The sequence below is a fragment of the Siphateles boraxobius genome, unplaced genomic scaffold (assembly GCF_051911475.1).
Source record: "Siphateles boraxobius isolate OS27281-9 unplaced genomic scaffold, OSU_SipBor_1 70, whole genome shotgun sequence".
NCBI classification, from domain to species: Eukaryota; Metazoa; Chordata; class Actinopteri; order Cypriniformes; family Leuciscidae; genus Siphateles; species Siphateles boraxobius.
The window spans coordinates 1,302,069-1,329,578 of NW_027509198.1; the positions used below are offsets into that span (position 1 = coordinate 1,302,069).

At 45.3% G+C, this 27,510-nt stretch overlaps 1 protein-coding gene across 4 annotated transcripts in view; it reads right to left on the reverse strand.

Moving 5' to 3' along the window:
• LOC143724251 (protein NLRC3-like) overlaps positions 1 to 27,510 on the reverse strand; it is a 377,548-nt gene that overhangs the window by 328,310 nt on the left and 21,728 nt on the right. For 2 of the 4 annotated variants that reach the window (XR_013197294.1, XM_077217234.1), the window contains exons 3-6: positions 19,555 to 19,659; positions 17,294 to 17,378; positions 10,522 to 10,717; positions 9,833 to 10,424 (exon numbers count right to left, since the gene is read on the reverse strand). Coding sequence is in view for 3 of the 4 variants with exons in the window: in XM_077217234.1 (XP_077073349.1) it covers positions 9,833 to 10,424; positions 10,522 to 10,717; positions 17,294 to 17,378; positions 19,555 to 19,659 (978 nt within the window). In the remaining variant the exon portion in view is untranslated. The remainder of the gene's footprint in view (positions 1 to 9,832; positions 10,425 to 10,521; positions 10,718 to 17,293; positions 17,379 to 19,554; positions 19,660 to 27,510) is intronic. The other 2 variants (XM_077217232.1, XM_077217233.1) reach the window with 1 other exon arrangement.

A 27,510-nucleotide genomic window follows, 5' to 3' on the forward strand; every position in this document is an offset into this window, starting at 1 on the left:
AACGGTAGTGTTACAAAAGATTCTATTTCAGATAAATACTATTCTTTTGAACTTTACCTCAGAAGTGCTGGTATTTCGAGGAGCAACAAATTCAGCTGAGCTGAGGAATACTGTAGTAAGTTCCCTTTCGAGGGAACTCGCGATGCGTCAACGACGCTTTGGGAACGCTCCCAGCGTGAATGCGTCTGAAGCATCTATGTCAACTAGTCCAATGGAAGGAATGAATGTCACGGGCGGGTGACGTCATGACCAGGAAGTGATAAAAGAGCATCCGGTGCAAACCGGCATTAGCTTCTGTTGCCTCAGCAAGCGATCTGTGTCAAACTGTCTGTTATATTTACTGTTGTCTGTCTGATATATATATTTATGGAAACTAAACAATTGCACAAACTCTGTGTTCTCCCTGCTCGCGCTATTTAACGAGTAGGGACACACACGAGCTTTGTGTGATGTGTTTGGGAGTAGAGCATGCGGTATCAGCCTCCGAGGGGGCTGATTGCCAACATTGTGAGAAGCTTTCGCTTCGCATGCTCCGCTCCCGCCTGTCACTTTTCGAGGAAAGTGGCCGGGCTCGCAATTCTCAGGGTGACAGGTCCCGCGTCTGCCGAGGCAGCGCGGAGAATGCATTCCTGTGGATCGCGAATAGGATCTCTTTACGGGGTTGGAGACGGGTCCGCGGATCTTATCTCCTCCCTTTCCACGAGGGATCCAGTGCTCTCTCGCCGGTCTCGGAAGCCCGCGCTGTGGTCTCTTCCGCCCGGGGAGAGAGAGAAATCAATGCTTCAGTGCTCTACCTCCGAGGAGGTAGATGTGCTGGGCATTGAAAGTGACACAATCATGGGGGAAGTGAGTTTGCCATCTCTTTCCTCAGCGTATGAGAAATATATATAGCCTATATATATATATATATGATAGTTTATATATTATATATAAAATAAAGTGAATATATATAAAAAATATATATAAAAAATAATAAGCTGGTGGAAGTGTTTACTAAGGCTGTAGATAAATTAAATATTTATGGCCAGCAGAAATAAGGGGGCACTCGTCCTAAAAATAAAATAAATTAAACGAGTTTCCTTCCCTCTATTTTTCCACCTCCATCACGGGGCCTTCCATTTTTCCCGATCTGCACAGCGAGCTGTCTAGATCATGGAAAAAGCCTTACTCCTCTTGTCTTTTAGCCCCCACATTCATGTATATTCAGATATTTGGGGGTTAAGAGGGTATGGCTATGGGGCAATACCCCGGGTAGAACAGACGCTTGCGAGCTATCTGTCTCCCGGTTCAGTATCGTACCTGAAGGCGTCGGCTTCTCTCACTAAACCATTAAAGAAAACTATTTTTTAATCTAGTGGGAAAAGCATATAAGTCTAGCATGGGCCTGCTTGCACACCATAGCAGTGCTACAAGCATATCAGGCTGACCTGCTGCGGTATTTGGACAGAAGTGAGGGAGTTTGGCCCGATGGGGTTTGAGAACTCCGTCGGGCCACAGATTTATCTCTCAGGCATGGCAGCCCTTGTGGTCACTGAGAGACACCTCTGGCTCAATTTGATGGGAATCATAGAGAAAGATACAAGATAATCTCTCCCTCGCTATGTCCAACCCCCTGGGGCTGCTGGGCGTGAGCAGCTCCAGCCGTCTAGTTTCTCATACACAACACAGCAGCCAAAGCCTTCAAAGCAGAAGCCGGATCCGAGGACCGTTCTTCACGCTGAGAAGGCTGCGGCTCAAAAGAAAAGATCTGGCGCCACCGGCGTCAGACCGGTGAGGGCAGCCCCAACCGGGGTGGAATGGTGTACACCTCATTATACGGTGCCCTTTCCATCTCGGTGCCCTCAGGGGACCGTTCTGCCAACCCCGCCACCCTTGGTGCTTCGGGGCGCAGCGGTCTCCACCGAGCTTCTGGCGCAGCGTCAACTCGACATTGCGTCGGAATGCGCCCTCTGAGGGGGGTTCGAAAACAGTCAGTTCGGGTGGTTCCGGCCAGTATGCTTCAGGTCCCCGAACTGGCTGTCTTTATTACACCAGAGGCCAGCCTCGAGGGGCTGGTTCCCTTGGTAGATTTTCTGGCAGCGCGGAAGCTACTGCCAAATATATCTCTATGGGTCCTGCAGTTAGTAGTAAGAGGCAGATTTGGTTCTCGTCCTCCAGGCTACAACGGGGTGTTGCTCACGTTAGTGCATTCCGAGCAGGCTCTGGTAATGGAGCAAGAGGTAAAGGCCCTGTTAGCAAAGAAAGCTATAGAGCAGGTGTACTCACCCGACATTGCGTCGGGTCTTTACAGTCGTTATCTCATTGTTCCAAAAAAGGATGGAGAGCTGCGTCACATACTAGATCTTCGTCTGTTGGAGTGTTTGGTGCTGGAACTCAAGTCCAAAATGCTGACACTCAAACAGATCGTGACTCAAATCAGATCCAAGGACTGGTTTGTCACGATAGATCTAAAAGACGCATACTTCCATATCTCCATCCTCCCTCAGCACAGGAGGTTCCTGAGGTTTTCTTTGGGGCAAAGAACACCAGTATCAGGCACTTCCTTTCGGTCTAGCTCTATCACCCCGCACATTCACGAAGCGTGTAGACGCAGCTCTGGCCCCGCCAGGCTGCAGTGCATATGCATTCTGAATTGCATAGATGACTGGCTGATTCTAGCGGAATCAGAACAGTTAGTGGTTCGGCACCGAGGTGTCGTTCTCGCTCCTATGCAGATGTTGGGGTTGAGGCTCAATGCCAAGAAGAGTGTGCTGTCTCCAGTACAGAGAACCACTTTCCTTGGTGTGGTATGGGATTCAGTGACGATGCGGGCCACTCTGTCGCCCGTTCGTGTAGCTGCTATCCTAACAGCCACAAAAGAGCTGAGGCTAGGCCAGTCACGCACTGTAAAACAGTTAGAGAGACTGTTGGGTCTTGTGACAGCAGCGTCCAACGGGATAACTTTTGGCCTGCTGTACATGAGACCTTTACAGTGGTGGCTCAGGACCAGAGGGTTCTCCCCGAGGGGAAACCCACTTCGTATGATCAAGATCACGCGGCGGTGTCTCCGCACCTTGGTTATATGGAGGAAACACTGGTTCTTAACCCAGGGTCCGGTGTTGGGAGCTCTTTGCCATCGAGTTGTGATCTCGACAGATGCTTCCCTCACCGGCTGGGGAGCGGTATTGGAAGGCCGCTCAGCTCAGGGCTTGTGGAGGAGTCATCATCTCTCTTGGCACATGAATTGCCTAGAGATGATGGTCGTCTTCAATGCGTTGAGACATCTCCTCCCAGACCTGAGGGGCCATCATGTGTTGTTCTGGAACAGTGACTGTTAGGCCTCAGGGCAGCAGCATCCAATGTGATACCCTTTGACCTGCTGTACGTGAGACCTTTACAGAGGTGGCTCAGGACCAGAGGGTTCTCCCTGAGGGGAAACCCACTCCTTACGATCAAGATCACGCGGCAGTATCCCCGCGCCTTGGTTATATGGAGGAAACTCTGGTTCTTGACCCACAGACAACACGTTGGTGGCCTCTTATTTTGGTCCCTCAAGAAATTACGCTGTCTGAGGGCAGTGTATATTCCAGGGGGGGCCAGAATATTGGAGCAGACACCCTGTCGAGGCAGGGGCTGAGGCCAGGGGACTCCACCCCGAGGCGGTGGAGCAAATATGGGAGTTTTACGGCCAGGCAGAAGTGGATTTGTTCTCGTCTCAGCATACGACGCACTGTCCACTCTGGTTATCCCTCACTCAACCAGTCCCCTCGGGGCTGGATGCTATGGTGCAGACGTGGCCGAGGCTACGTCTGTACGCATTTCCCTCCGTTGCTCTGCTCCCAGGAGTTCTGGAGTGAATCCGCCAGGATGGAATAAGCCTATTTAGTAGCACCACCCTGGCCGAGCTGAATTTGGTTTGCGGACCTAATTTTTCTCCTCGACGGACCTCCCTTGGAGGTCCCGATCAGGAGAGACCTTCTGTCTCAGGCAGGGGATGCAATATTGCACCCCCGGCAGGGGATTTGGGAACTGTGGGTTTGGCCTCTGAGGGGGCCCAACTCATAGAGAGTGGTCTCTCAACCGAGGTTGTTTAGACCATTCTAATCTCCAGAGCTCCCGCTACGAGGAAACTATATTCACTATTTCGAGAGTTTTTCACTTCTTGGTGTTACCAGCGTCAGTGGGATCTGGTTAACTGTTCAGTAAACACAGTATTCGAGTTTCTGCAAGAACGCTTTGTATCAGGTCTATGTCCTTCCACGCTTAAGGTATAATATGTGTGGCGGCCATTGCGGCTTTCCACGCCCTGGTGGGTAGTACATTTTTGGGTCGAGACCCCCTGATCACTCGTTTCCTTCGTGGCACTTTGAGGCATGCAACTTGCACTAAGGTGCTGGCTTGGGACCTTGCAATAGTTCTAGAAGGCCTATCTGGGGCTCCCTTCGAGCCCTTAGATTTGGTCTCAGAGAAGTTCCTTTCTTTTGAGACTATTTTCTGCTAGCTATTTCGTCCCTATAAGAGTCAGACCTTCAGGCCCTTTCGGTCCCCACCTGCCTTGAGTGCACCGGGATGGCCAAGGCAATCTTACCCGAAACATGGATATGTTCCAAAGGTGCCTACCATTATTCCGAGGCCTATTGTGCTGCAGGTTTCTGTCCTCCCCCATTTTTCGGACCAGGAAAAGCTGAACCTCTTGTGCCAGTGCGAGCACTGGACACTTATGTTCATCGGACTTCTCTGTCGAGAAAATCCAACCTATTGAGCATATAGATAGTCGAGACTATTCTTCTTGCTTGTGAGTCTTCTGGCCAACCATTTGGTGGTCAGGGCTCATTCCACTAGGAGTATGGCTTCTAAGCGTATTATCTGGAGTTCTCTCCAAGACGTTTGTGATGCGGCGGGCTGGTCCTCACCGCTCACATTCATGAGGTTTTACAGCTTGGACCTGGATGCTGCCCCAGGATACCAGGTGCTTGGTGCAGTGTGACAACAGGCTGACACTCAGGCATTTGAAAGTCTGGCGTTTTGGGTATTCTCGTTCCCAAAGCGTCGTTGACGCATCGCGAGTTCCCTCGAAAGGGAACGTCTCAGGTTACGACTGTAACCATAGTTCCCTGAGAAAGGGAACGAGACGATGCGTCACCCTGCCATACTTCCTGCATCCCTGTGATCGGCTTGCTTCGGCAATTTTTGAAGCTAATGCCGGTTTGCACCGGATGCTCTTTTATCACTTCCTGGTCATGACGTCACCCGCCCGTGACATTCATTCCTTCCATTGGACTAGTTGACATAGATGCTTCAGACGCATTCACGCTGGGAGCGTTCCCAAAGCGTCGTTGACGCATCGTCTCGTTCCCTTTCTCAGGGAACTATGGTTACAGTCGTAACCTGAGACGTTTTTTTCATTCTCAAGTGAATCGCGTTTCTGTGTGAGAATGAATGAACGGCAGAGATGCGCTGTTTACCACAACTCGCAAAAAGACAGTTTAAATTTGAATCGCGTTTCTGTGTGTGAATGAATGACCCGCTTTTAGCAAACTATATTGCTATACTGAGATGAGTAAAAATCGACTGAAATATGTTGAAATAAAATGTATTTGTATAAGCAACGTATTAAACTGCAAATTAACATTTATATTTCTTATATAAACGAAAGACCTATGTTACAGACATATGAAAGACAACATTTCGTTGACTAGTTTTGGATAGATTATACATTTTTACTGTAAAATATTTGCCACCTCAAATAAGCTTTTGTTTGCCAATTTTTGCTCATATGTTAAATAGCCTATAGTATGTTTTGTCAAAAATAATCAAATAATATGTATGATAAAATGTATACTTTAGTTTTTACAAAGAAAGATTGCACTTGAATTGTTGTTGTAATTGTAACCTTTTTAATAAAAAAATATATTTACAAGGTAGATGTAAACAAACTATTAAAAGGTAAATATAAGCCTTTTCCTTAAATAATTTTTATTGAGTTTTATTAGTGACAAATTTGGGGAGAGGATACATATTCCAAAACTGAAAATACAATATGAGAATTAACTGCACAATTACTAGATATGGAAAAACATTTTAAAAAATGAGATGCTTCCAACTGTGAACCAATTTGGTAGAATATATATATATATATATATATATATATATATATATATATATATATATATATATATATATATATATATATATATATATATATATATATATATATATATACACACACACACATATATATTGCTCTTGCATTCTTTCTTGTGGCTCAGTGACACACCTGAATGAATGGCTCATTAAGTATGCGGGCCCCATTGTCTCCTCAGGTGAACCACTAAATATGCATGAGGGTGTTGAAATCGTTGACGCCCCTTGCGCATATTGCCTTTCCAAACAAAAAGTGTCTTACAAAATGTAAAATCAATGTATTGTTTTATGTGAATGATTAGGCAGGATGCTTTTCACATAATTTTGAAGAAATAACTCTAGGCAACGACATCCATTAGTCAAAAGTCTTATTGAAACATATTTAGTATGTGTTTTGTGGCCTTATTTCAGAAACTTTATTTTTTAGTTTTTTCAATAACTATGCATAAACATTATTCTCTCAAAAATACAAACATGTACATACATGTTGCTCACATATTATGGTAGCCCTGTTTGTGCTAAATAGAGTGTAATTACACCTTTGCCATTAATATGTTTATAAGCAACTGAAAAAAGCACAAATGTCAGGGCATGTCAGAACATCTCAAGGACCCCAAAAACCCATTAGACCCCAGAGGGTTAAAATACTTATGTGGGGGTTTAAACCTTCCTAATCTTAGATACTATTATTGGGCTGCTCAACTCAGGGCTATGGCTGCTTGGCTTGGCATTGATAAGGAGGCAGAATGGGGTTAATATTGAACAGCATTCACTTCCTGGAGTCTCTTCAGGTTCTGTTCTGCCATTCATGAACTTGCAAGCACAGAAAAGAGTTAAGAAAACAAACATATTGATACAGCATACTGTCAAAATTTGGTCCACAATACAAAAAAAGTTTAGAGGAGTAATAACCTTATCACGTGAAATACCTATTAAAGGTAACCCAGACTTCCTCCCTTCTATATGGGATAGTGCCTTTAATAGATGGGAAGAGAGTGGTTTAAAGATAGTTAATTAAAATTTTTGATGGAGAAACCATAAGATCTTTTTTCTCAATTATGTGATAGGTTTACACTGAGATCTAATGATCTCTTTAGATATTTACAATTACGACATTATATAACCATTCATAAACATTGGGACATAATTACAAGATCTCCAACAAATGTTGAAAAATATTTTATCAATATTATTAAACATGATCTACCTACTAAAAATCATATAGCACATATTTATGGGAAGTTAATGCAGGATCAAGAGTTAAATACTGTAATAGAGGATAAGATGTGGATAAATATGTGTGCTGGCTGTCATAAGGGTATCAGCAGTCAAATGTCAAATGTGCATTATCACAATGCTGGAGAGCTTGTGGGTGTCACGGTATATGGATCCAGTGTCTCTTTCTAGTCTCGTGCTTTGTTGTTTACATGTGTGCGAGTGTGTGAGTGGGTGTGTCCGGATCGTCACAGTTGATCAGCATCCAGCTGCGATCACTCACCAGCGCCAGCTGCCACTCATCTCATCTCCTATAAAAACGTACCACTTTCTCATTCCCATTGTCAGATCGTTGCATGAAGTCTTCGTGTTGCCTGTTCTTGTTCCCGTGCATCGTGTCCCATCTCGAGTTCCTGTGTTCCGGTTTTCGTCTTGTTGGATTTCGTTTCATGTCTGGATTACGTCATCACTCTTCAGAGCACCCTGCACTTCATCCTTCACTCTGTGTCTGACCATCGGTGTCCCTGCGCCACCGCCTGCATCACCTGGACTTATCATCATCATCTTTATTTACACTACAATAAAGAGTCTTTTACTTGCATCTTGTGTCCTCGTTCCTAACGTAACAGTGGGATGGTGGGGGACTATGTGCATATATTCTGGGAATGCCCCAAAATACAAGTGTATTGGCAGGGGGTTAAGAGGGAAATTAATAAAGTTTTAGAAAGAGATATTCCAATGCGATCCCAGATTTTATTTTATTTATTTTTTGCTTGATGGTTTCCCCTCAGATCTGTTCAGTAAATCCCACTTATTTGTATTGCATATATTGTTAATGGCAGCCAGGAAGATAATCACTGTGAATTGGATGAAGGTGCATGAACCCACTGTGACTGAAACAGATATACTTATTTGAGAAGATGACTACAGATTTGCAGATAAAATCTGACATTTTTCAAAAGAAGTGGCCATTAATTGAAAATTTGCTGGAAATAAATAGACTTAATATATGTTAATGTTTAAATAATGCAGATAATGTACTGGTATGTGGTGTATACTCTGAAGTGCTGTCAAGGATTTGTGTATTTATTTTAAGTTTTTTTTAATTTATTTTATTTTTATTTTTATTATTAGTCACTTATTTACTTTACATGATTAATATTATATGTAAATGTTAGGTAACAGTGCTCTGTTTATCAGAAAAGTTCAATAAAAACAGTTAAAAAAACATTTATGTTTCGTCTGTAATGTCGTTTTTATGATATATTAATATAGGGCATATAAATGTTAATTTGCAATTTAATAAATTGCTTTTACAAAGACATTTTATTTCAACACATTTTAGTTGACTTTTACTCATCTCAGTATAGCAATATTGTTTGGGAAAAGCTAAACTAGTAGATGTTTTCATGTTCATGTAAAAATAGCATGTTGTAAGTGCCTGTAGTAAACAACAGCGCGCATCTGTGTCGTTCATTCACACATAGAAATGCGATTCATGCAGTCTTTTTGTGGTTTACATAGGCTACACTTTATTGCGATTAGAACAAAGCCTTTAAGAATAAAGAACATACTATTCACAATCCTCAGCTGGATCCGTTGCTCCTCGAAATGAAACCGAAACCAGCACTTCTGAGGTAAATTTTTCCAGGATTATGTTACTATTATGCTATTATTATTCCTCACAGCGTCGCAAGACGATGTAAAGTACATGAATCTGATTAAACTTGGTGTGTTTTATCAAACTGATGTGGTCGTTGACAGATTTGCATTGATCGCCTCAGATCATTTGCTTTTCAATAGCGCGTGCTCTCTGTAAGCATGTTCACATTAACAGACAATGAGTTGCCATGAGAACGACTGACATCTCTCTCTTTTCATACAGATTACATAAACAGAGAATATTTGTTTTCATTTTGAATTAGATCATTTAAAAGTAGACACTTAAATGATTCTAAAGATAAATTGCTCTTACCTGTGTGACTAGTATTCGCTAAGTTTTGTTTAAGTTTAGAGATGTGTTCCAGAAAAAAAGTTCACGGAGACGGAGAGGCAGAAAGCATGCCCTGTTTATTTTCTTCATTTTACAAAACCACAATGTTTCGTTGCGATTATAAGAAACATAAAAAAGTAGACTGTGGCGAGCTGGACGAGGCCGAGGGCCATGAGAGAGCGGCACATGGCCGGTGGCGATTACTGATGAGCGCCACCTGCGCGACGCACCGTTCTCGTATGTCTCAGGAAGGAGCGGAAGCATAAAAGGAGGAGCGACAACAGTGGAGATCGAGAGAGGAACAGGCATGATTTTATGTTGTGTTTTGTTTCGTTTTGTTTCTGTTTTGTGTGGTCTGCTTTATGAAAAAAATCCAGCAAAATGCGCCGGTGCATTTGTCGACCCCAGAGAGTTAAAAAAAACTTTTCTGAGTTGTCATGATCGAAATATATTTAAAAGTAAAGAATATCTAAAAATATCTTCTGTTGCAACACAACTTACCTCAGTATCTCCAATTTACACTTTACTTTCTTCAGTCCAGTGCAGAGCAGCTTCACTCCTGAATCCTGCAGATTATTATTGCTCATGTTCAGCTCTTTCAGATTGGTATCGGATCCAAGAATTGTAGCCAGAGCTGAACAGCTTTTGTCTGTTAAGCCACAATCATTTAGCCTTAATTTAACTTTCTCCTTTAAATTAATCTCTCTGAATGGAAGAGGAAATATGAAGCTGATGTCTTGATTTTCTTTTCCTTCAGCCCAGTCCAGAACAAACTTTTGCACAGAGACTGATTTTCCGATGCCAGCGACTCCTTTTGTCAGTACAGTTTGGATCTCCTCGTCTTGTTCAGGTGTTTCAAACAAATGTGTGCATTCAACCTGTATCTCTTGTGATTTATGACGCCTGGAAGCAACTTCAATCTGTCTTAGCTCATGTTCACTATTGACCAGTTCACTCCCACCCTGAGTGATATAGAGATCTGTGTAGATGTTATTCAGAAGAGTGGAGTCACATTGCTTCGCAATTCCTTCAAACACACATTGATACTTCTTCTTTAGGCTACATTTTAGCTGATGAATGAAGAGCAGCTCATCTAAACACAGGAATGTAAAATAGATAGTTTTAGTCTTAATTTTCCCTCCTACATTTATAAGTGACAATCAGATGGCAGATGGCCATGAGTCTCTTACATTCTAGAGCATCAGCAGCTTCATCTTGCTTCATCTCTCTCAGGTAATGTAGTGTGAGATCAAGAGCTGCTTCTTTGATACTACATCTATTCTCATTAAAGTCCTTCACAATGGGTTGTTTGTTCTCATTTTGTAATATTTTCTTAAACTTTTCAAGTTCATTCTTCAGAGATATGATCATTTTGCTCTCAATATCCTACAAACAAAGCAAGTAAAATAAGAGACAGAACAAAACAATTTAACCAGATCCACATCCATATTTGGTCAAAACTATTTATTCAGTAATTAAAAATATTTTCTAAAAGAAACCAGTTAAAAAACCAAACATATCAATCCGCTGCAGAAAAAGTAACTAAAAACACTCATCTTTTTACATTTTGATTGTTATTTTATGGGTTCTTAAAATTTCTATTCTATTATTTTTGCAAAAAAAAAGTTCAGTAAACTATTTGTTTGTTATAAATATAAACATGCATGAAAATGTGTTCCCTTTCGTCCTGGGAACTCCGACGTGTCGTCGGGGGAGTTCCCTGACGAATTGGGATCACGCTAGGGAGACCAATTGCCTTCGAGTGAATTAAAACGAGCCAATGAAAATTGGCATGCAAGATTTGCATTCCGCGACCCGCCTACCAGCGCGGGTATAAAAGGCGGAAGTAAACATTGCGCAATGCTTTTAGCTTCGGAGCCGACCGATTGTGTCCTCTCTGAGTGAGTGAGCTTTAAGATTGTGTTTTTCTTACTGCTACGAGTCTGCTGTTTCGGGAGGGGATCTCTCTGTGTTGGTGAGATGGCGTTTCAGCGACCGCGCGGTTCCTGTCTGCCGGCTGCGTCTATATGCTGTTAATTCAAAAGCTGTTTTCACAGCTGGTAAACGGTTGAGTGCGCACAGCGGGCTTGCAGTTTCCCCGCTGTGTTGCCGCGTTGGGTCCCTGTGTGCTTCAGCACGATAGAGAGAGTACTTCTTCCTGAAAGAGCAACACGAGTTAAGATCGCGTCCTTTTCAGGATGACGTTTCACTCGTGTGTTTCTGGATGCGATCGTTCCCTGTCCTTATTTGACGGCCACGTTCATTGTTTCACATGCCTAATCCGTGTGTGAGACTACGTTCGTGGGTGGCTCATGTTCTCTCAGGGGTGCATGACCACGTCGGCACGTTGTTCGTCTCCCCTTTCTCGTAAAGGCTTGAGCCGCTCAGCGTGCCGTGTGCCGTTGAGCGCCGGCTGACAGCGCGGGTTGTCACGGCAACCCAGCGCGCGTCATTCGGCGCTCAAGATGCGTGGTCAAGATCAAGACTCGCGTGCCTCTATGAGGTGAGTCCCTTTGCTTATTTCCCGATCTAGTTTCTCTTCTGGTGCACCAGAGGAGGGCTACTTTGGCGAATAACATTGGTGATCTGAGGGTTTCAGTGAGCACGAACCACTCACTCCTCTAGCGCATCGCAAACATGCTGAGACTGTGTTCGTGGGTGGTTTATGCTTTCTTATGAGAGCATGACCACGTCGGCACGTTGTTCGCCTTGCCTGAAGGCTTGAGCGCCCAGCGTGCCGTGTGTCATCGAAGCGATGGCCACGTTCACTATCTTGCATGCCTGGTTGACGGCCACGATCACTGTTTCACATGCCTAATCAGTGTGTTGAGACTGCGTTCGTGGGTGGTTCATGTTCTCTCAGGAGTGCATGACCACGTCGGCGTGCTGCTCGTCTCCCCTTTCTCGTAAAGGCTTGAGCCGCTCAGCGTGCCGTGTGCCGTCGAGGCTTTCGGATGGGATTCTGGTCCTTCTCATGAGGGACCAAGCATTTCATTCGGGGCCCCAGGGAGGACAGATGTCGATCGCTACATCCGAGAGAGGGCTGTTATACTCTGAAAATGATGCTGAGTTCCTACTATAATGTCGTGTTCTCATGCTGAAGATTCAGACTTAACAGCCACACTTTCCTGGGCTGTTCTAAAGCGCCTGGATGTGTGTGAAGAATTTTGGCAGTATGGAAGCGTTTTGGTGCCAATATGGCAAGCCAAACATGCCTAAATCTGCAGAAGTTTTTCCTCTCTCACTACCACTGCACGTGCGTAGTTCTAACTCGGGGTTGAGCTGTGCTTAGTGACTGACCGTGATTAGTCACAGCGCTGGCCCTCGGTTAGACGATGTCCACACTGGTGGTCCAGAAGCACCTCAAAACCAGCCCGCTCGGAGTTTGTTTTTCCCAAGGGAAGGGAAGCAACCCTGAGAGGAGCGACCCAGAGTATGTGACGATCTGCTCTTTGGGAGTGCGTGTCATCACCACTCCTTCCCCCGGGGGAGGGCCGGGTGGAGAATTTAGTTTCTGTTCCGCCGCTGGTTATCCAGTAATCAGTGGTACCCAAAGTTTGAGCAGTCCACTTCCTCTGAGTCGTTCACGGGCCCCAGCGCTCAGATGGCAGTGAGGGCTACGGCCTTGTCACTCTCGTCTCTCGCTGGGTGAGGGGAAACCAGGACTCGATGCCCCCGGGCCTCGTCCCTCGTTTCCCCTCACGGTCGAGACTGGCAGTATAATAAGACCAGTTTCCTCCGTCCGAGAGGGTCAGAATGGCAGTGCGTGCCGCCCCCGAGCTGCACCACTCCCGTTCCCCTCTCCCCAGCTTGCAGATAGCAGTGACGCAGCCTCAGCTGCGTCGCTCCGGTCTGCAGCTGGGCCTGGAGGCGCAGAGACCAGCATACGAGGAGTCAGGGCCTCGTTCCTCGTCTCTCCCCCTCCCCTCGCCACCGGGCAGTCCGCAGCAGAACGCCCACGAGCCTCCTCTGCCGTCTGCCCCTCGGTGGAAGCAGGTTGGTGTCAGGCGCACCCAGACCCCCGCTCTCGGTCGCTACAACGCCACCAGATCCGGGTCCCTGTCTTCCACCTCGCTGCCCCTCCGCGGGTACGCCGGTGGTTCGGGTGGGTTCATTGGGACGGTATCTGGAAGCCTGGCTAGAAGCGCTTCCGGGTCCGTCCCGATGGCTCATCCGCACCATCCGGTTCGGCTATGCAATTCAGTTTGCACGCCGGCCTCCCAAGTTCAGGGGCGTCCACTTTACCCGTGTGCGGTCGGTGGACGCCCCTGTCTTGCGGAAAGAGATCGATGTCCTGCTGGCGAAGGACGCGATCGAGCCGGTCCCTCCTGCCGAGATGAGGTCTGGGTTTTACAGCCCCTACTTCATTGTACCCAAGAAAGGCGGTGGGTTACGGCCAATCCTGGACCTGCGGGTCTTGAATCGGGCCCTGCACAAACTCCCGTTCAAGATGCTCACGCAGAAGCGCATTTTCGAATGCATCCGTCCCCAGGATTGGTTTGCAGCGATCGACCTGAAGGACGCGTACTTTCACGTCTCGATTCTCCTTCGACACAGATCGTTTCTTCGGTTTGCTTTCGAGGGTCGGGCGTATCAGTACAAAGTCCTACCCTTCGGGCTGGCCCTGTCACCCCGCGTCTTCACGAAAGTCGCGGAGGCGGCCTTTGTTCCCATGAGAGAACAAGGCGTTCGCATCCTCAACTACCTCGACGACTGGCTCATTTTAGCTCACTCGCGAGATGTGTTGTGCGATCACAGGGACATGGTGCTTCGGCACCTCAGCCGGTTGGGGCTTCAGGTCAACTGGGACAAGAGCAAACTCTGCCCCGTGCAGAGGATCTCTTATCTCGGTATGGAGCTGGACTCGGTCGCCCGGACTGCGCGCCTCACGGAGGAACGCGTCCAGTCAGTGCTCACCTGCCTCAGGTCTTTTCGAGGCAGGACAGCGGTTCCACTGAAACAATTTCAGAGGCTCCTGGGGCATATGGCAGCCGCAGTAACGCCGCTCGGCCTGTTACATATGAGACCGCTTCAGCGCTGGCTTCACGATCGAGTCCCGAGGTGGGCGTGGCACAGCGGCACGTTCCGGGTCAAAGTGACCCCGCACTGTCGCCAAACCTTCTCCCCGTGGTCGGATCCTGCGTTTCTACGGGCCGGAGTGCCCTTAGTCCAGGTTTCCAGGCATGCTGTGGTTTTCACAGATGCCTCTGCCACCGGATGGGGGGCCACGTACAACGGGCATGCAGTTTCAGGTCTGTGGACGGGGCCTCAACTGCATTGGCATATCAACTGCCTAGAGTTGCAAGCAGTACGCTTAGCCTTGCGTCGCCTCAAAGGGGTTCTCAGACACAAGCACGTACTGGTCCGTACGGACAGCACTGCGACCGTTGCGTACATCAACCATCAAGGTGGTCTACGCTCCTGTCGTATGTCGCGACTCGCCTCCCACCTCCTCCTATGGAGTCAGAAGCATCTGAGGTCGCTTCGTGCCATTCACATTCCAGGGGAGCTCAACCGTGTGGCAGACGAGCTCTCACGGCTGCCTCCCCTGCCAGGAGAATGGCGACTCCATCCCCAGTCGGTCCAGCTGATTTGGAGTGTCTTCGGAGTCGCACAGGTAGACCTGTTTGCCTCTCCGGACACGACCCATTGCCAGTGGTTTTATTCCCTGGCCGAGGGGACCCTCGGCACGGACGCCCTGGCTCACAGCTGTCCCCGGGACCTGCGCAAGTATGCGTTTCCCCCAGTGAGCCTTCTTGCACAGACTCTGTGCAAGGTCAGGGAGGACGAGCAGCAGGTCCTTCTTGTGGCGCCGTATTGGCCCACCAGGACTTGGTTCACCGAATTCATGCTCCTCGCGACAGCCCCTCCTTGGCCGATTCCTCTGAGGAAGGACCTTCTTTCTCAGAGACGGGGCACTCTATGGCACCCGCGTCCAGACCTCTGGAAACTCCATGTCTGGTCCCTGGACGGGACGCGGAGGTTCTAGGTGGTCGGCCACAGGCAGTGGTAGACACCATCACTTCCGCTAGAGCCCCCTCTACGAGGCGCCTCTATGCGTTGAAGTGGAACCTGTTTGTCGATTGGTGTTTCTCCCGTCAGGAGGACCCCCGAACTTGCCCGATCGGAGTCGTGCTTTCCTTCCTGCAAGATGGGTTGGAGCGAAGGCTGTCTCCCTCCACCCTCAAAGTGTATGTCGCCGCAATAGCCGCGCATCACGATGCACTGGAAGGTAAGTCCTTGGGGAAGCACGACCTGGTCATCAGATTCCTTAAGGGTGCCAGGAGGTTAAATCCACCTCGTGTTTTGCACTCGGTACCCTCTTGGGACCTTGCTCTGGTACTTAGAGCTCTTCAAAGTCCTCCCTTTGAGCCTTTGCTGACGGTAGAGCTTAATATCCTGTCCATTAAGACAGCGCTCCTGTTGGCATTGGCCTCTTTCAAGAGGGTCGGGGATCTGCAGGCTTTTTCGGTCGACGAATCGTGCCTAGAGTTCGGGCCAGGCCTTTCTCACGTTGTGTTGAGACCCCGGCTCGGATATGTGCCCAAGGTTCCTACCACTCCCTTCGTGGACCAGGTAGTGAACCTGCAAGCGCTGCCCCAGGAGGAGGCAGACCCAGCCCTAGCTTGGCTCTGTCCTGTCCGCGCCCTGCGGGTTTATATTGACAGAACGCAAAGCTTCAGAACCTCAGATCAGCTCTTTGTCTGTTACGGAGGCCGGCAGAAGGGGAAGGCCGTCTCCAAGCAGAGGTTAGCCCACTGGTTAGTGGATGCTATCACCCGAGCATATGAGTCTCTGGGTGAGCCTTGTCCTCCCAGGTTGCGCGCTCACTCCTCTAGAGGTGCTGCCGCTTCCTGGGCTTTGGCTCAAGGCGCCTCGCTGACAGACATCTGTAGAGCTGCGGGCTGGGCGACACCGAACACGTTCGCTAGGTTCTATAGCCTTCGTGTGGAACCTGTTTCCTCCCGAGTTCTGGCTACGGCCAGTGGGTCGAGGGAATAAGTTGTGTCGGCTTGCTACGCCACTCCGCCTCGAACAGCGGATACGTGCTTTCTTGCTCCGTATGGCGCCCTACGTTGGTGAGCCTCGTGAGTTCCTCCTTCACCCCTCCGGTGCTGGGCGTGGCGGACCGCCCGGCGCCAGGTCTGCTACCTCTAGTGAGGAGTTGTTAGTAGACTGGGTGCTCCAGTGATCTCTACTGTGAACCATCATGCCACGTGCAGTTTAGCCGTGTCTTCCCCTTGACGGACTCGTTCGTCATCCCTGTTGAGTGCGCTCCCATTTCCCTTGGATTGGGACCACCTCAGGGACTGCCATATGTTTCACTACCCCATTGGGCTAGTACATATGTGTATTCCTGGTCAGTCAGGCTGGGCCTTCCGCAGCTTTCCCCCTCTCTTGGGGAACGCTTTCCCAGTGTTATCCAATGTCCACTGTGCGGGTCTTGCGGAACAGCAGTGTGGTTCCCGTGCTAGCTCCCGCAACTTATTTCAAGAAACTGCTGCAGGGTAGCTTAGCCGGGCGCTGGAAGGGGCCAGCACCATGGCGCTTTATTAGGGATCCTAATTCGTCAGGGAACTCCCCCGACGACACGTCGGAGTTCCCAGGACGAAAGGGAACGTCTCGGTTACGTATGTAACCCTCGTTCCCTGAGTACAGGGAACGGAGACGTGTCGTCCCTTCGCCATGTCGCTGTACCTTCGCGGAGGACTGGACACTGTTCGGCTCCTCAGCGAAAAGCATTGCGCAATGTTTACTTCCGCCTTTTATACCCGCGCTGGTAGGCGGGTCGCGGAATGCAAATCTTGCATGCCAATTTTCATTGGCTCGTTTTAATTCACTCGAAGGCAATTGGTCTCCCTAGCGTGATCCCAATTCGTCAGGGAACTCCCCCGACGACACGTCTCCGTTCCCTGTACTCAGGGAACGAGGGTTACATACGTAACCGAGACGTTTTCCTACCTGGAAGATGCCTAGAAGATTGTCTTTGAAATTCTCATTATTCCTGTGAGTCTGAACGTCTGAGTCTAATGTCTCACATTGAAGCCTGTTAGCCAATAAAATAAAATACTGCATTTTCAGGCAAAATTACATTATTATTTTTAGCAGAGAACAAGAAAACATTAGCAATTTAAGTTTTCGCTGATAAAAGCATAGGATCTATTTAAGTATAAACATATAGAGAATTATGCATTGACAATAGGCATTGACAATTTAATATGTTGTGCAGTAGTTATGTAAGCAGACTCCAATTAATGCATATTACAAAAAATTGAATTATAATTCAATTAAAGATTTTAATCTTTTTGCTGATGCTCCCTTTGGGTTTTTATAGCACTGCTGTTTGTAAATACTTCAATCTCATTTGAAATGGTTTAATGTAGGGCTGCTTGAGTATGGCAAAAATCATATATAATCAGACAGCCGTTATATGTGCTGTTTAATGCGTTTGCAATGTGGTGTTTTCCTCAGTGAATAACCTACATTGCACAGGTATATTCTCCATCTGTAAATGTTAGAAGGTCATGCAAATATGTCCTTTTTTCTGTCAGGAGTGGACGAGCCATGTGAGTCTCTGCTAAACTTCAGACTTCACTGAACGAGCGCCGCCGCCACCAAACAGACGAAAGCACAACAAAATAGGAGCACAACTAAAAATATTGCTACATTTTGCTAAAATATTTGTTTTTGGACATTAAATGTGCCATATGTAGAATTTTAAACCTACAAATAATTGGATTTTAATGATAGCAGAATTAAAATGGGGTAATCAAATCTAGGCTAATATAATTACTAAGCTCAGATGAGTGAATGTTACCCCTTTTCCACCAAAGCGTTTTGAGAGCCGGTTCGGAGCCGGTGCCTGCGCGCGAACCAGTTCTTTGCGTTTCGACAGCCAAAGAACCGGTTCTCGGCCAGGAAAACTGGTTCCAAAGCGGCACCAACTCTTTGCTGGACTAGAACCAGAGAACCGTTCTTTTACCACGTCATGCTTACGTCGGGGGCTGGGGGCGGGTTTAGATGTGTCCTAAACATCTTTTCTGACCGCAAAGCCAGGAGAAACATTTGCAGAAACACGATGTAGTCCGCCATTGTAATTGTTATGCTTGAAGTTGGCGCAAGCGTTTCTAGCTTTTTTTTAAAAAAAATTATTGAAAACATTATGTAAGCAAAGAAGAAAACAGTCACAAAATAGAACAAATAAACGGAGAGAAAAAAAAGACAAGACAGGTGTACATAACTAATCAGAAAAGATTACATATCAAAGGAAAAGATTAAAAGACTTACATATTTCAATTGTTTTTACAAAGTAATGTTGTACTTGCAAGCGTTTCTAGCTGAGACGTAAAGCGACGTACACAGTGACGTAACGACGTCGTTCGCTGGGCGCTCTAGTCAGTGGAAAAACAAACAGGTTCTGAGGAGGTTCGCAAGTTGAACCAACTCCGAACCAACTTTGAACCAGCACCAGTTCCGAACCCGTTCTTTTTTGGTGGAAAAGGGGTATGTGTGTTCCTCTTTCCTGTGAACATCTGGTACTTTTGTTTTAATTTATTTTTAAGTTTAGGGAATTTGATGTCTGCTTTAGATTGTAATGTTGTAACAATACATTAGTGTAGTGTAATGTGGATTTAACCCTTTTTTGCACATAATGTTGCACAGCTTACATGGTAACATTCACTATATTTGTTTTCATTGCCTTCAATGTGAACATTGTTTGTAAGACAACACTGGGCAGGATGTAAAATAACATGTTTTTAAAGTAAATACTGAATTTTTGTCAAATAGAAAAAAGGAGAATATATTAAGATATATATTGCATTGCCTTTCAGCCAAAAAATATCGACATGTTTTTTTTTTTGCCATATCGCAGAGCGCTAATGGGTATCACAAAAAAATAATTCAAATCAAATAATTTCAATCTTTTTGCTGATTGTAAATTGGAACGATGTTTGAACGATAAAGTTTCATGATGAATATTTGCTGAAATATTGTCTAGTGTGACAATATTGTCTAGGATTTCTACATCCTCAGGGTAGAGATGAGCGCTGTTCAGAAACAATACTACAAGTGGATCTTGACGAGGAACTATAAAGCCCTGAGTAAAGGAACTAAAGGAAGCACGTCATGCTTCCTCAACGTCATGATGGAGTTGAAGAAATGCTGAAACTATAGTGTCTAAATATTGTCTAATGTGTAGAAATAATAAACACATGAAATACCTTTTGTTAGTTGATGGTTTTCTCTCACTAAATTTTGGTCCTTCATCTTTTGAGCAGTCACTCTTCACAGACACAGAGCTGGACACATGTGAGCCTGATCTTTCACTAATGACACAAAGAACAGACAAATAAAACACTTTACTACATGAAATACTGCAGGTTTCATGTTTAATTAAGCCCAGTTTAACACAACAGATTTAATTAATTTCTGACCAAGAATTTATTTGTGTAAACATATACAGTATATTATGAGGGGCCGTACAAGCCTTAAGTGAATTCATTCATTCACTCTCACTAGGGTTGGGTACCGAAACGCGGTGCCAATAGGGAACCGGTTCCGACGTAAACGGTAGTAACCAGACCGAATAAGAACGAAAATTTCCCTCTGGGTGTGCCGATTGTCTGAAGCCCATTTAGAATCACGCCAATGCATTGGCTGATGGCGCGGGCGCCGCATCGACGCTCTTACATCGTCATATTATATAATCTGCTCCGCAGATTTCTCTGCCGAAAAAGGAAGTTTGTCGGCAGCGCGATGGGTTTGGCAGCGAACGCAGCGTCTCGTTCCCTATTCAGAGAACATAGGTTACACCAGTAACCAGAGACGTTCTCTTTCACAGGTTCACTCAATGCTGCGTAGTTTAAGACGCAGTGGGAACGAAATACCAAACTCGCCAAGCTAAGCGATGCCGTAACTAGTACAACGACCAGATAACTTACATGACTGGTTCAAGCTGACAAACATGGGAACCTGGAGCCATGTCGAGATTAATCTCCAGTATTATTACATTGTTTGATACAATATTGTTTTATTTGATATTATGTAAATGTGAATTTTTTATTTTATATTGGTTTATTTATTATTACCATATGTTACTTGTATTTATATTGTTTAAAGATTTAAGTTAATATTGTGTCCAGTTTGGCCCTGTAAATAGAAGGGTATTATTTTTTGACAAAGTGTGTGTGGTTTCGTTTTCTTAAAGGGATAGTTCACCCAAAAATGTAAATTCTGTTATTTAAATATTACTATTAAAAAATATCTTAATTCGTGTTCCGAAGATGAACGAAGGTCTTACGGAGTTGGAACAACATGGGGGAGAGTAATTACTGACAGAATATTAATTTTTGGGTGAACTATCCCTTTAAGTACCGGTTCAAGAACCGTTTAAGCACCGGAACCGTTTAAAAAATACCGAGTAGGTACTGGTATCGGATAAAAGCCAACCGATACCCAACCCTAACTCTCACAAACTTACATTCTCCTTTCACATACATATACTTTATTTCTATTCCCACACAGGCTCAATCCCAATTCACCCCTTGCCCCTACCCCTTGTTTTCAAGTGTACCCCTTGGCCCTTAAAACAGAGTTACAAGGGCTAAGGCAGTGCTTCTCAATTATTTTCTGTTACGCCCCCCCCTAGGAAGAAGTAAACATTTCGCGCCCCCCAACTCTCCGCCACGACTGTAAATAATATAATTTGTCTATAAAATTATTATAAGTACACCTCTGCATAACATTGTATCCTTTTTAACATAAAAAAGAAATATAGATCAACTTACAACAAAGAATAAAATTGTTTTTTAGTCTGTAACAGAAAAGACTTATGTTTTTTAGTCTGTAACAGAAAAGACTTAAAGTGCATCAATTTGCCTTAAATTTTAAAAAAAATTAAATCCTTATTTAAACTGTAAACATTTTTTGACCATTTGATAATATATTTCTTTTATATATATATATATATATATATAATCAATAAATAATAATAAATTCAAATTGATCAGCAACATTAACTCAGGAGCACAATATATAAAACACTTTGACCTATAAAACAAAAATGAATAAAACAATTTGTGCTGATTTTTTCTTTTTATCAAAATGAGGAAGTCAGGATGAATGGCTACCATGAGCACGTTTTGCAGTGCACAGCTTTTCGAACCAGGGTTTGAGGCATGATACTGCAACTCTCAGCTCCTGCTCACTGTTTAGCTGGGACCTGTACTTGGTCTTCAGTGCAGCAACAGCAGAGAAGCCAATCTCACAAAGATAAGATGTTGCAAAAGGAAGAAGAATGCCCATGGCCCTCTGCCCTAAGATACTGCCTCTCTACAGTCAGCCAGAATTCACTCAGTGTCTGTGATGTGAACCTCAGTCTCAATGTGGAGTCAGACGTCATATCAATGAACTGGTCCTCCTCTGCAGAGCTGAAACCAGTTGGAGCTGGTGCATTGAAAGGATCTCTCACCCAGTCATATTGGGAACTGTTTTCAGGGAAGTACTTTTTAAATAATCCCATCAGTGAGGAAATATGCTCCTTAATATATGGAATCACTGAGGTGGCATCATAGTCAGTAGTGTCAACAAATTCATGCAGGTTCTCAAATGAATCAGTATTTCCTTCATCGAGTCGCCTGCCCCACATTGCAAGCTTTCGAGTGAAAGAGCTGATCTTGTCTGTGACCTGAGGGAGGTGTTGTTTATCTTTCCCTTGAAGCTGTAAATTTAGTTCATTTAGCTTTCCAAATATGTCACTCAGGTAGGCCAGTTTTGCCAGGAAGTTCTCAGCACTAAATTTTTCTGCGAGGTCATACTTGTTCTCCTGCTCCAAAAATATTCTTATCTGCTCTCTGAGCTCAAAAACTCGGGACAAGACTTTTCCTCGTGACAGCCACCTTGCTTCACTGTGAAACAGCAGAGCTTGATGTTCAGCTCCCATCTCCTCACAGATAGCAGAGAAGACTTGTTTTTAGTGGTCTGGTCTTTATAAAATTCACTACACCTACAATGTCAGTCATGACCTAACTTAATTCAGAGGAAAGGTGCCTTGATGCCAGTGCTTCTCTGTGTATAACACAGTGTGTCCACTCAGCATTAGGTGATTCCTTCTTGATAAGTGCCCGAAGTCCTTTTGTCATCCCTGCCATGGTCTGTGCACCATCACCGCAAACACCAATGCAGTTCTCCCACTTTAGCCCATTCTCAGTCAGGAAGCAGTCCAGCATTTTGAATAGCTCTTCAGCTGTGGCTCTGTCTCTGACATATTTACAAAAAAGTAGATCCTCACACAGGGACTTTGTCATGTCAAAACGCACATAAGCAATAAATAAACAGTCTTTGTTGCTGTCAGTTGCTTCATCGAACTGTAAGGCAAAACGTTTGTCTTTCAGTTTATCTTCCAGCTGTTCTTTAAGATCGTTAGCAATGTCATTTATACGTCTGGCGACAGTGTCATTGGACAGAGGGAAAGTTTTTATTTTTGCAGCACTTGCGTCATCCAGCATGACAGAGACCATGTCTAATGCTGCAGGCAGTATCAGCTCCTCTGCTATGGAGTGGGGTTGTTTGCACCGAGCAATTTGGTACGCCACCTTATATGACGCTAACAGTGCTGGTTTTCTGAAGTAGCATTCTGTTATGAGGGTAAGTGAGGACCCAAAAGCGTCTTAACAGGAACAGAATCTTTTAATGACAACACAGGGTAGTACACAGATCTTCTTCTTGAATGATAATGGAGAAAACAAACAACCCGCAGAGAGGGCGATAACAGGAACATAAAAGTCTCTCAGGTAACTTCAAAAGCTTTAGACAGCAGTAGAGAATAGCCGAGTAGCGGCGACAGGCTGCAGGTCTCTCAGAGAGGTCGCGGGTCGAAGATAGACTGTGACTACCAGGTCTCTCGTAGCATCAGATGAACTAGACAGAGTAAATAATAAGATGATTAGCTGAGAACAGATTGCACTTGCCAGGCGGATGCCAACAGGACAGGACAGGACTGGGCTGGACAATGTAGAAATGAGCGAGACAGAAGTTTGCTTCTAGCATGAGAAACTCAAATGAGAATCTGACAAAGAAAGCAGCAAGAACAGAGAGGGAAATAGAGACCTAATCAGAGGAGAAAGGGAACAGGTGGGAAGAGAGTGAACGAGGTAGTTAGAGGAGATAAGGAACAGCTGGGAGAGCAGAGAAAGAGAAAGTAACCTATGATGACCAGCAGAGGGGGACAGAGTAACAAGAACCAGACACAACATGACAAGACATAACACATTCACAAAGCGGGACGATTGTTGACAATATTCGGCACGTTTTCGCTGAAAAAACTCAAGCGGCTTATCAGCGTGATTGGGGTGTAATGTCTTTAAGTGTGTCGAGGAAATAATTCTATTCGAAAAGTTAGGAGGAAGGAGACAAGTGGAAACCTTTGAAAAGTCAAAGTATCAAATGTTTTATTTCTTGCAAGATTTGATTTCCATTACACGAGAGTAGATGTTAAAACTTCATGCTGATTTGTACTCGGCTTTCGCCAAGATAAGCACCAACTAAGACGTAGCTTTACAGTAACCTATGCTTCTCCATCCATTTACGCTTCTTTCCATCTGGTGACGTGAATCTCCTTCTGTCTGGTGTTAATAGTGTATTTGCGCGTCAGCACACACAACGGCTGCAACCACAATGCGGTCCCCCCATAACAACCCTCTTGATTGGGCGGAGTAGGGAACATCTCTAGGGTCTTCAAGTGGGCACCTTCCGTCCTCAGTGTTTCGTCGACTAGCCCACGACACCTCAAGAGGGCTCGACAGTGACTCTGGCGTCCCAGAGTCACCCCCCTCCGTCCCCCACTCAACTCAGCCCAGCTTACCGACCTCTACTTCCCTCTTGCTGCTGAGACCTAACCACAATCTCACAATCTCTCCGCAACCCAACCATACGCGCCAACTCGTTTGACTAAGGCTGTCGAGCCCCACTGGTGCGTTAATATGCAGTTTCAGTTGCAACGGTTCCGTATGGCATACCACCTACCGCAAAACACAATATCTGCCCAACCACCCGTCATTCACGCAATATACATAGGAACGTAATGACTGTAAATACTATACAACCTCTACAAATAAACCAACAGTGCTGCTGAGACCTAACCACAATCTCACAATCTCTCCGCAACCCAACCATACGCGCCAACCCGTTTGACTAAGGCTGTCGAGCCCCACTGGTGCGTTAATATGCAGTTTCAGTGGCAACGGTTCCGTATGGCATACCACCTACCGCAAATCACAATATCTGCCCAACCACCCGTCATTCACGTAATATACAGAGGAACGTAATGACTGTAAATACTATACAACCTCTACAAATAAACCAACAGTGCTGCTGAGACCTAACCACAATCTCACAATCTCTCCGCAACCCAACCATACGCGCCAACCCGTTTGACTAAGGCTGTCGAGCCCCACTGGTGCGTTAATATGCAGTTTCAGTGGCAACGGTTCCGTATGGCATACCACCTACCGCAAAACACAATATCTGCCCAACATCCCGTCATTCACGCAATATACACAGGAACGTAATGACTGTAAATACTATACAACCTATACAAATAAACCAACACCCTTCAATTTTTCAAGAATTCTACGAAACCGTAGCATGGCGGCCTGTACTCAGCCAGCTAGAATCTTTCCGTCTCAACCACAGCCAGTTGCTGCTCCTTTCTGCTGCTTCAGATAAGTTCTTTACTGTGCGACGCAACTCTTGACCACTGAATCCGACGTCTCTGAGGAACCGGGTTGTAGAGTGTGCCACAAAACCTCGACAACCCACTTCCACTGGATAAACCTGGACTCTCCATCCTCGCTGTTCTGCTTCAGTGGCCAGATGAGCATACCGCAATTTCTTCCTCTCATATGCCTCATCTACCGCATCCTCCCATGGCACTGTTAACTCTATCAGTTGAACAATGCGTGCTGATCCAGACCACAAAACAATATCTGGTCGTAGGTTAGTGGTGGCAATCTCAGGTGGAAAAATAAGCCATTGATCATGATCAGCCAGCATCTTCCAGTCCCCAGCAGCTTCCAGTTGTCCTGGGCGAGAATTGGTGTTAGCACCTTTTCTTGGTGGTTGCTCGCCTGGGCGGAGGAATATTGTCTTCTGCGTGTAATGTTTTGCTAGAACAGGCGGCAACTTATTGGTCATACTACGCTTGCCTTCCAATGCTAAAGCCAAACATCGCAATACTTGGTCATGGCGCCAAGTAAACCGACCTTGGCTAAGAGCCACCTTACATCCTGTCAAAATGTGCCTTAATGTGGCAGGTGATGAACACAAAGGACAAGAGGGATCCTCTCCTACCCAGAGGTTTAGGTTCTGCGGTGATGGGAGAACATCATATGTTGACCTAATAAATAATTTTACAAGAAGTAAAATTGAATTGGCATTCACATACAGACAACATCTATATGAGAAGGCGAAGGGCTGATCCCTTTCGCCAGGTTATATACCCTAACACATCCTGAGTAGGCTGCATCTGTTTCAGAAGGTTGCCTTTTTAACCTTAAAAGGAAAAGTGTTTGTTCAAGATCTCTTGTTGGACATAAATTTGTCTAGACAGAACAATGACATCTTCGTTAAGATTTCCTGTTTCAAGCTACTGTTCAAATTCACACCTTTTGCCTATCTCTGGTTTGATCAAAAGCTGCACACATACATTTCACACTTGAAGCAAACAATAGGTCATTTGGAGTATACAGTCCCCTTGCTACTTGGTTCTGTGTCACACATACATGTTGTTCCAGAAAGCTTATCTTAACTTATGCATTTCTAACAGTTTGGTCATATCTTTAATAATGCTTATATGAACATCTTCCTTTAAATGCTTATGAGTATATAAATCCTCAACGTTAATAAAAGTTGCACACACCTAAAAGATAAAAGAACACATCTAAAAGTAGAAACACATCTAAATGTAAAATTTCCAATACAAGTGACGCCTTAATTTATTTGGCTTCATGCTGTCCGCTGCCAACATTTTTAGACACAGTAAACATACCGGTCTTTCCTCGTCTCCCACCGTAGTCACAGTGAAGCCAAGCGCTACATACGCTTCGTCATATTTCCTCATCTTAGCTTTCGGGAGACTTACGTTTGTCTCATTATCTCCGTCTTTCTCCGCCTTTCTTTTCATCCCTGTTAAATATTTTTCCATGGTGTCTCACGGGCTTGTTATCTGCACTTCATATCTCCTACTCTGTGCTGTGTGTTCTTCTTCGTTGCAAAAAAATCATGTTCCCTGAGGTCACACGCGCCCCCCCTGCCATCGCTTCGAGCCCCCTCAGGGGGGCGCGCCCCACTATTTGAGAAGCACTGGGCTAAGGGGTTGAAATATTTCTCTACGAAATGGAACAACCCTTCATGAACCCGATACGTCATCAGTCGTCGATGATGGCTCTGACATTACGGAAGCGACGAGTTTTTACAGGATTTCTCCATGACAACGACTGACAATGAGCGCCGCTGCTCTTACCTCTGAGGAAACATGATGATTATAACGTTCCTTCCTCGAAATGTATGTCTTTTCTCTTTCGGAAGGGTAATTTATTATACAATTTCTTAATTTAAATGACTATATTATTATTATAAGAGTAAATAAAGTGCACGGTGGTGTCATCTGGGACTAAATTTAAATGTTTAACCATTTGCGAAGCCATCTCGCCAGTGATTCGCGATGTATTCTGGAAACGTTCTCGTACCCCTCCGTTCGGATTGTGCCTCTGAAAAATCTCAGTTTCGAGGGCTATGTAGCCCTACCCCTTCGCCCTACCCCTCTATCACAACAAGAATCGGGACAACTTACGCCTAGACGTGAACGCGCAAAATGGAGGGGTAGGGCCAAGGGGTAAGGGCAAGGGGTGAATTGGGATTGAGCCGAAAATTCTACTTCAATATATACACAGTAAATTTCTAATCTCTCACATACATACATTCTCCTTTTCATATACATATATTTCTACTCTCACACACATACATTCTCCTTTCACATACATATATATTCTACTCTCTCACACAAATACATTCCCCTTTCACATGCATGTGTATATTTTGGGTTGTTTTTAGCCCAATGGCTGGGTAAATATAGGACAGAACACAGGTTGAGCTAATTAATCCCAGCATAACAGGTTGAT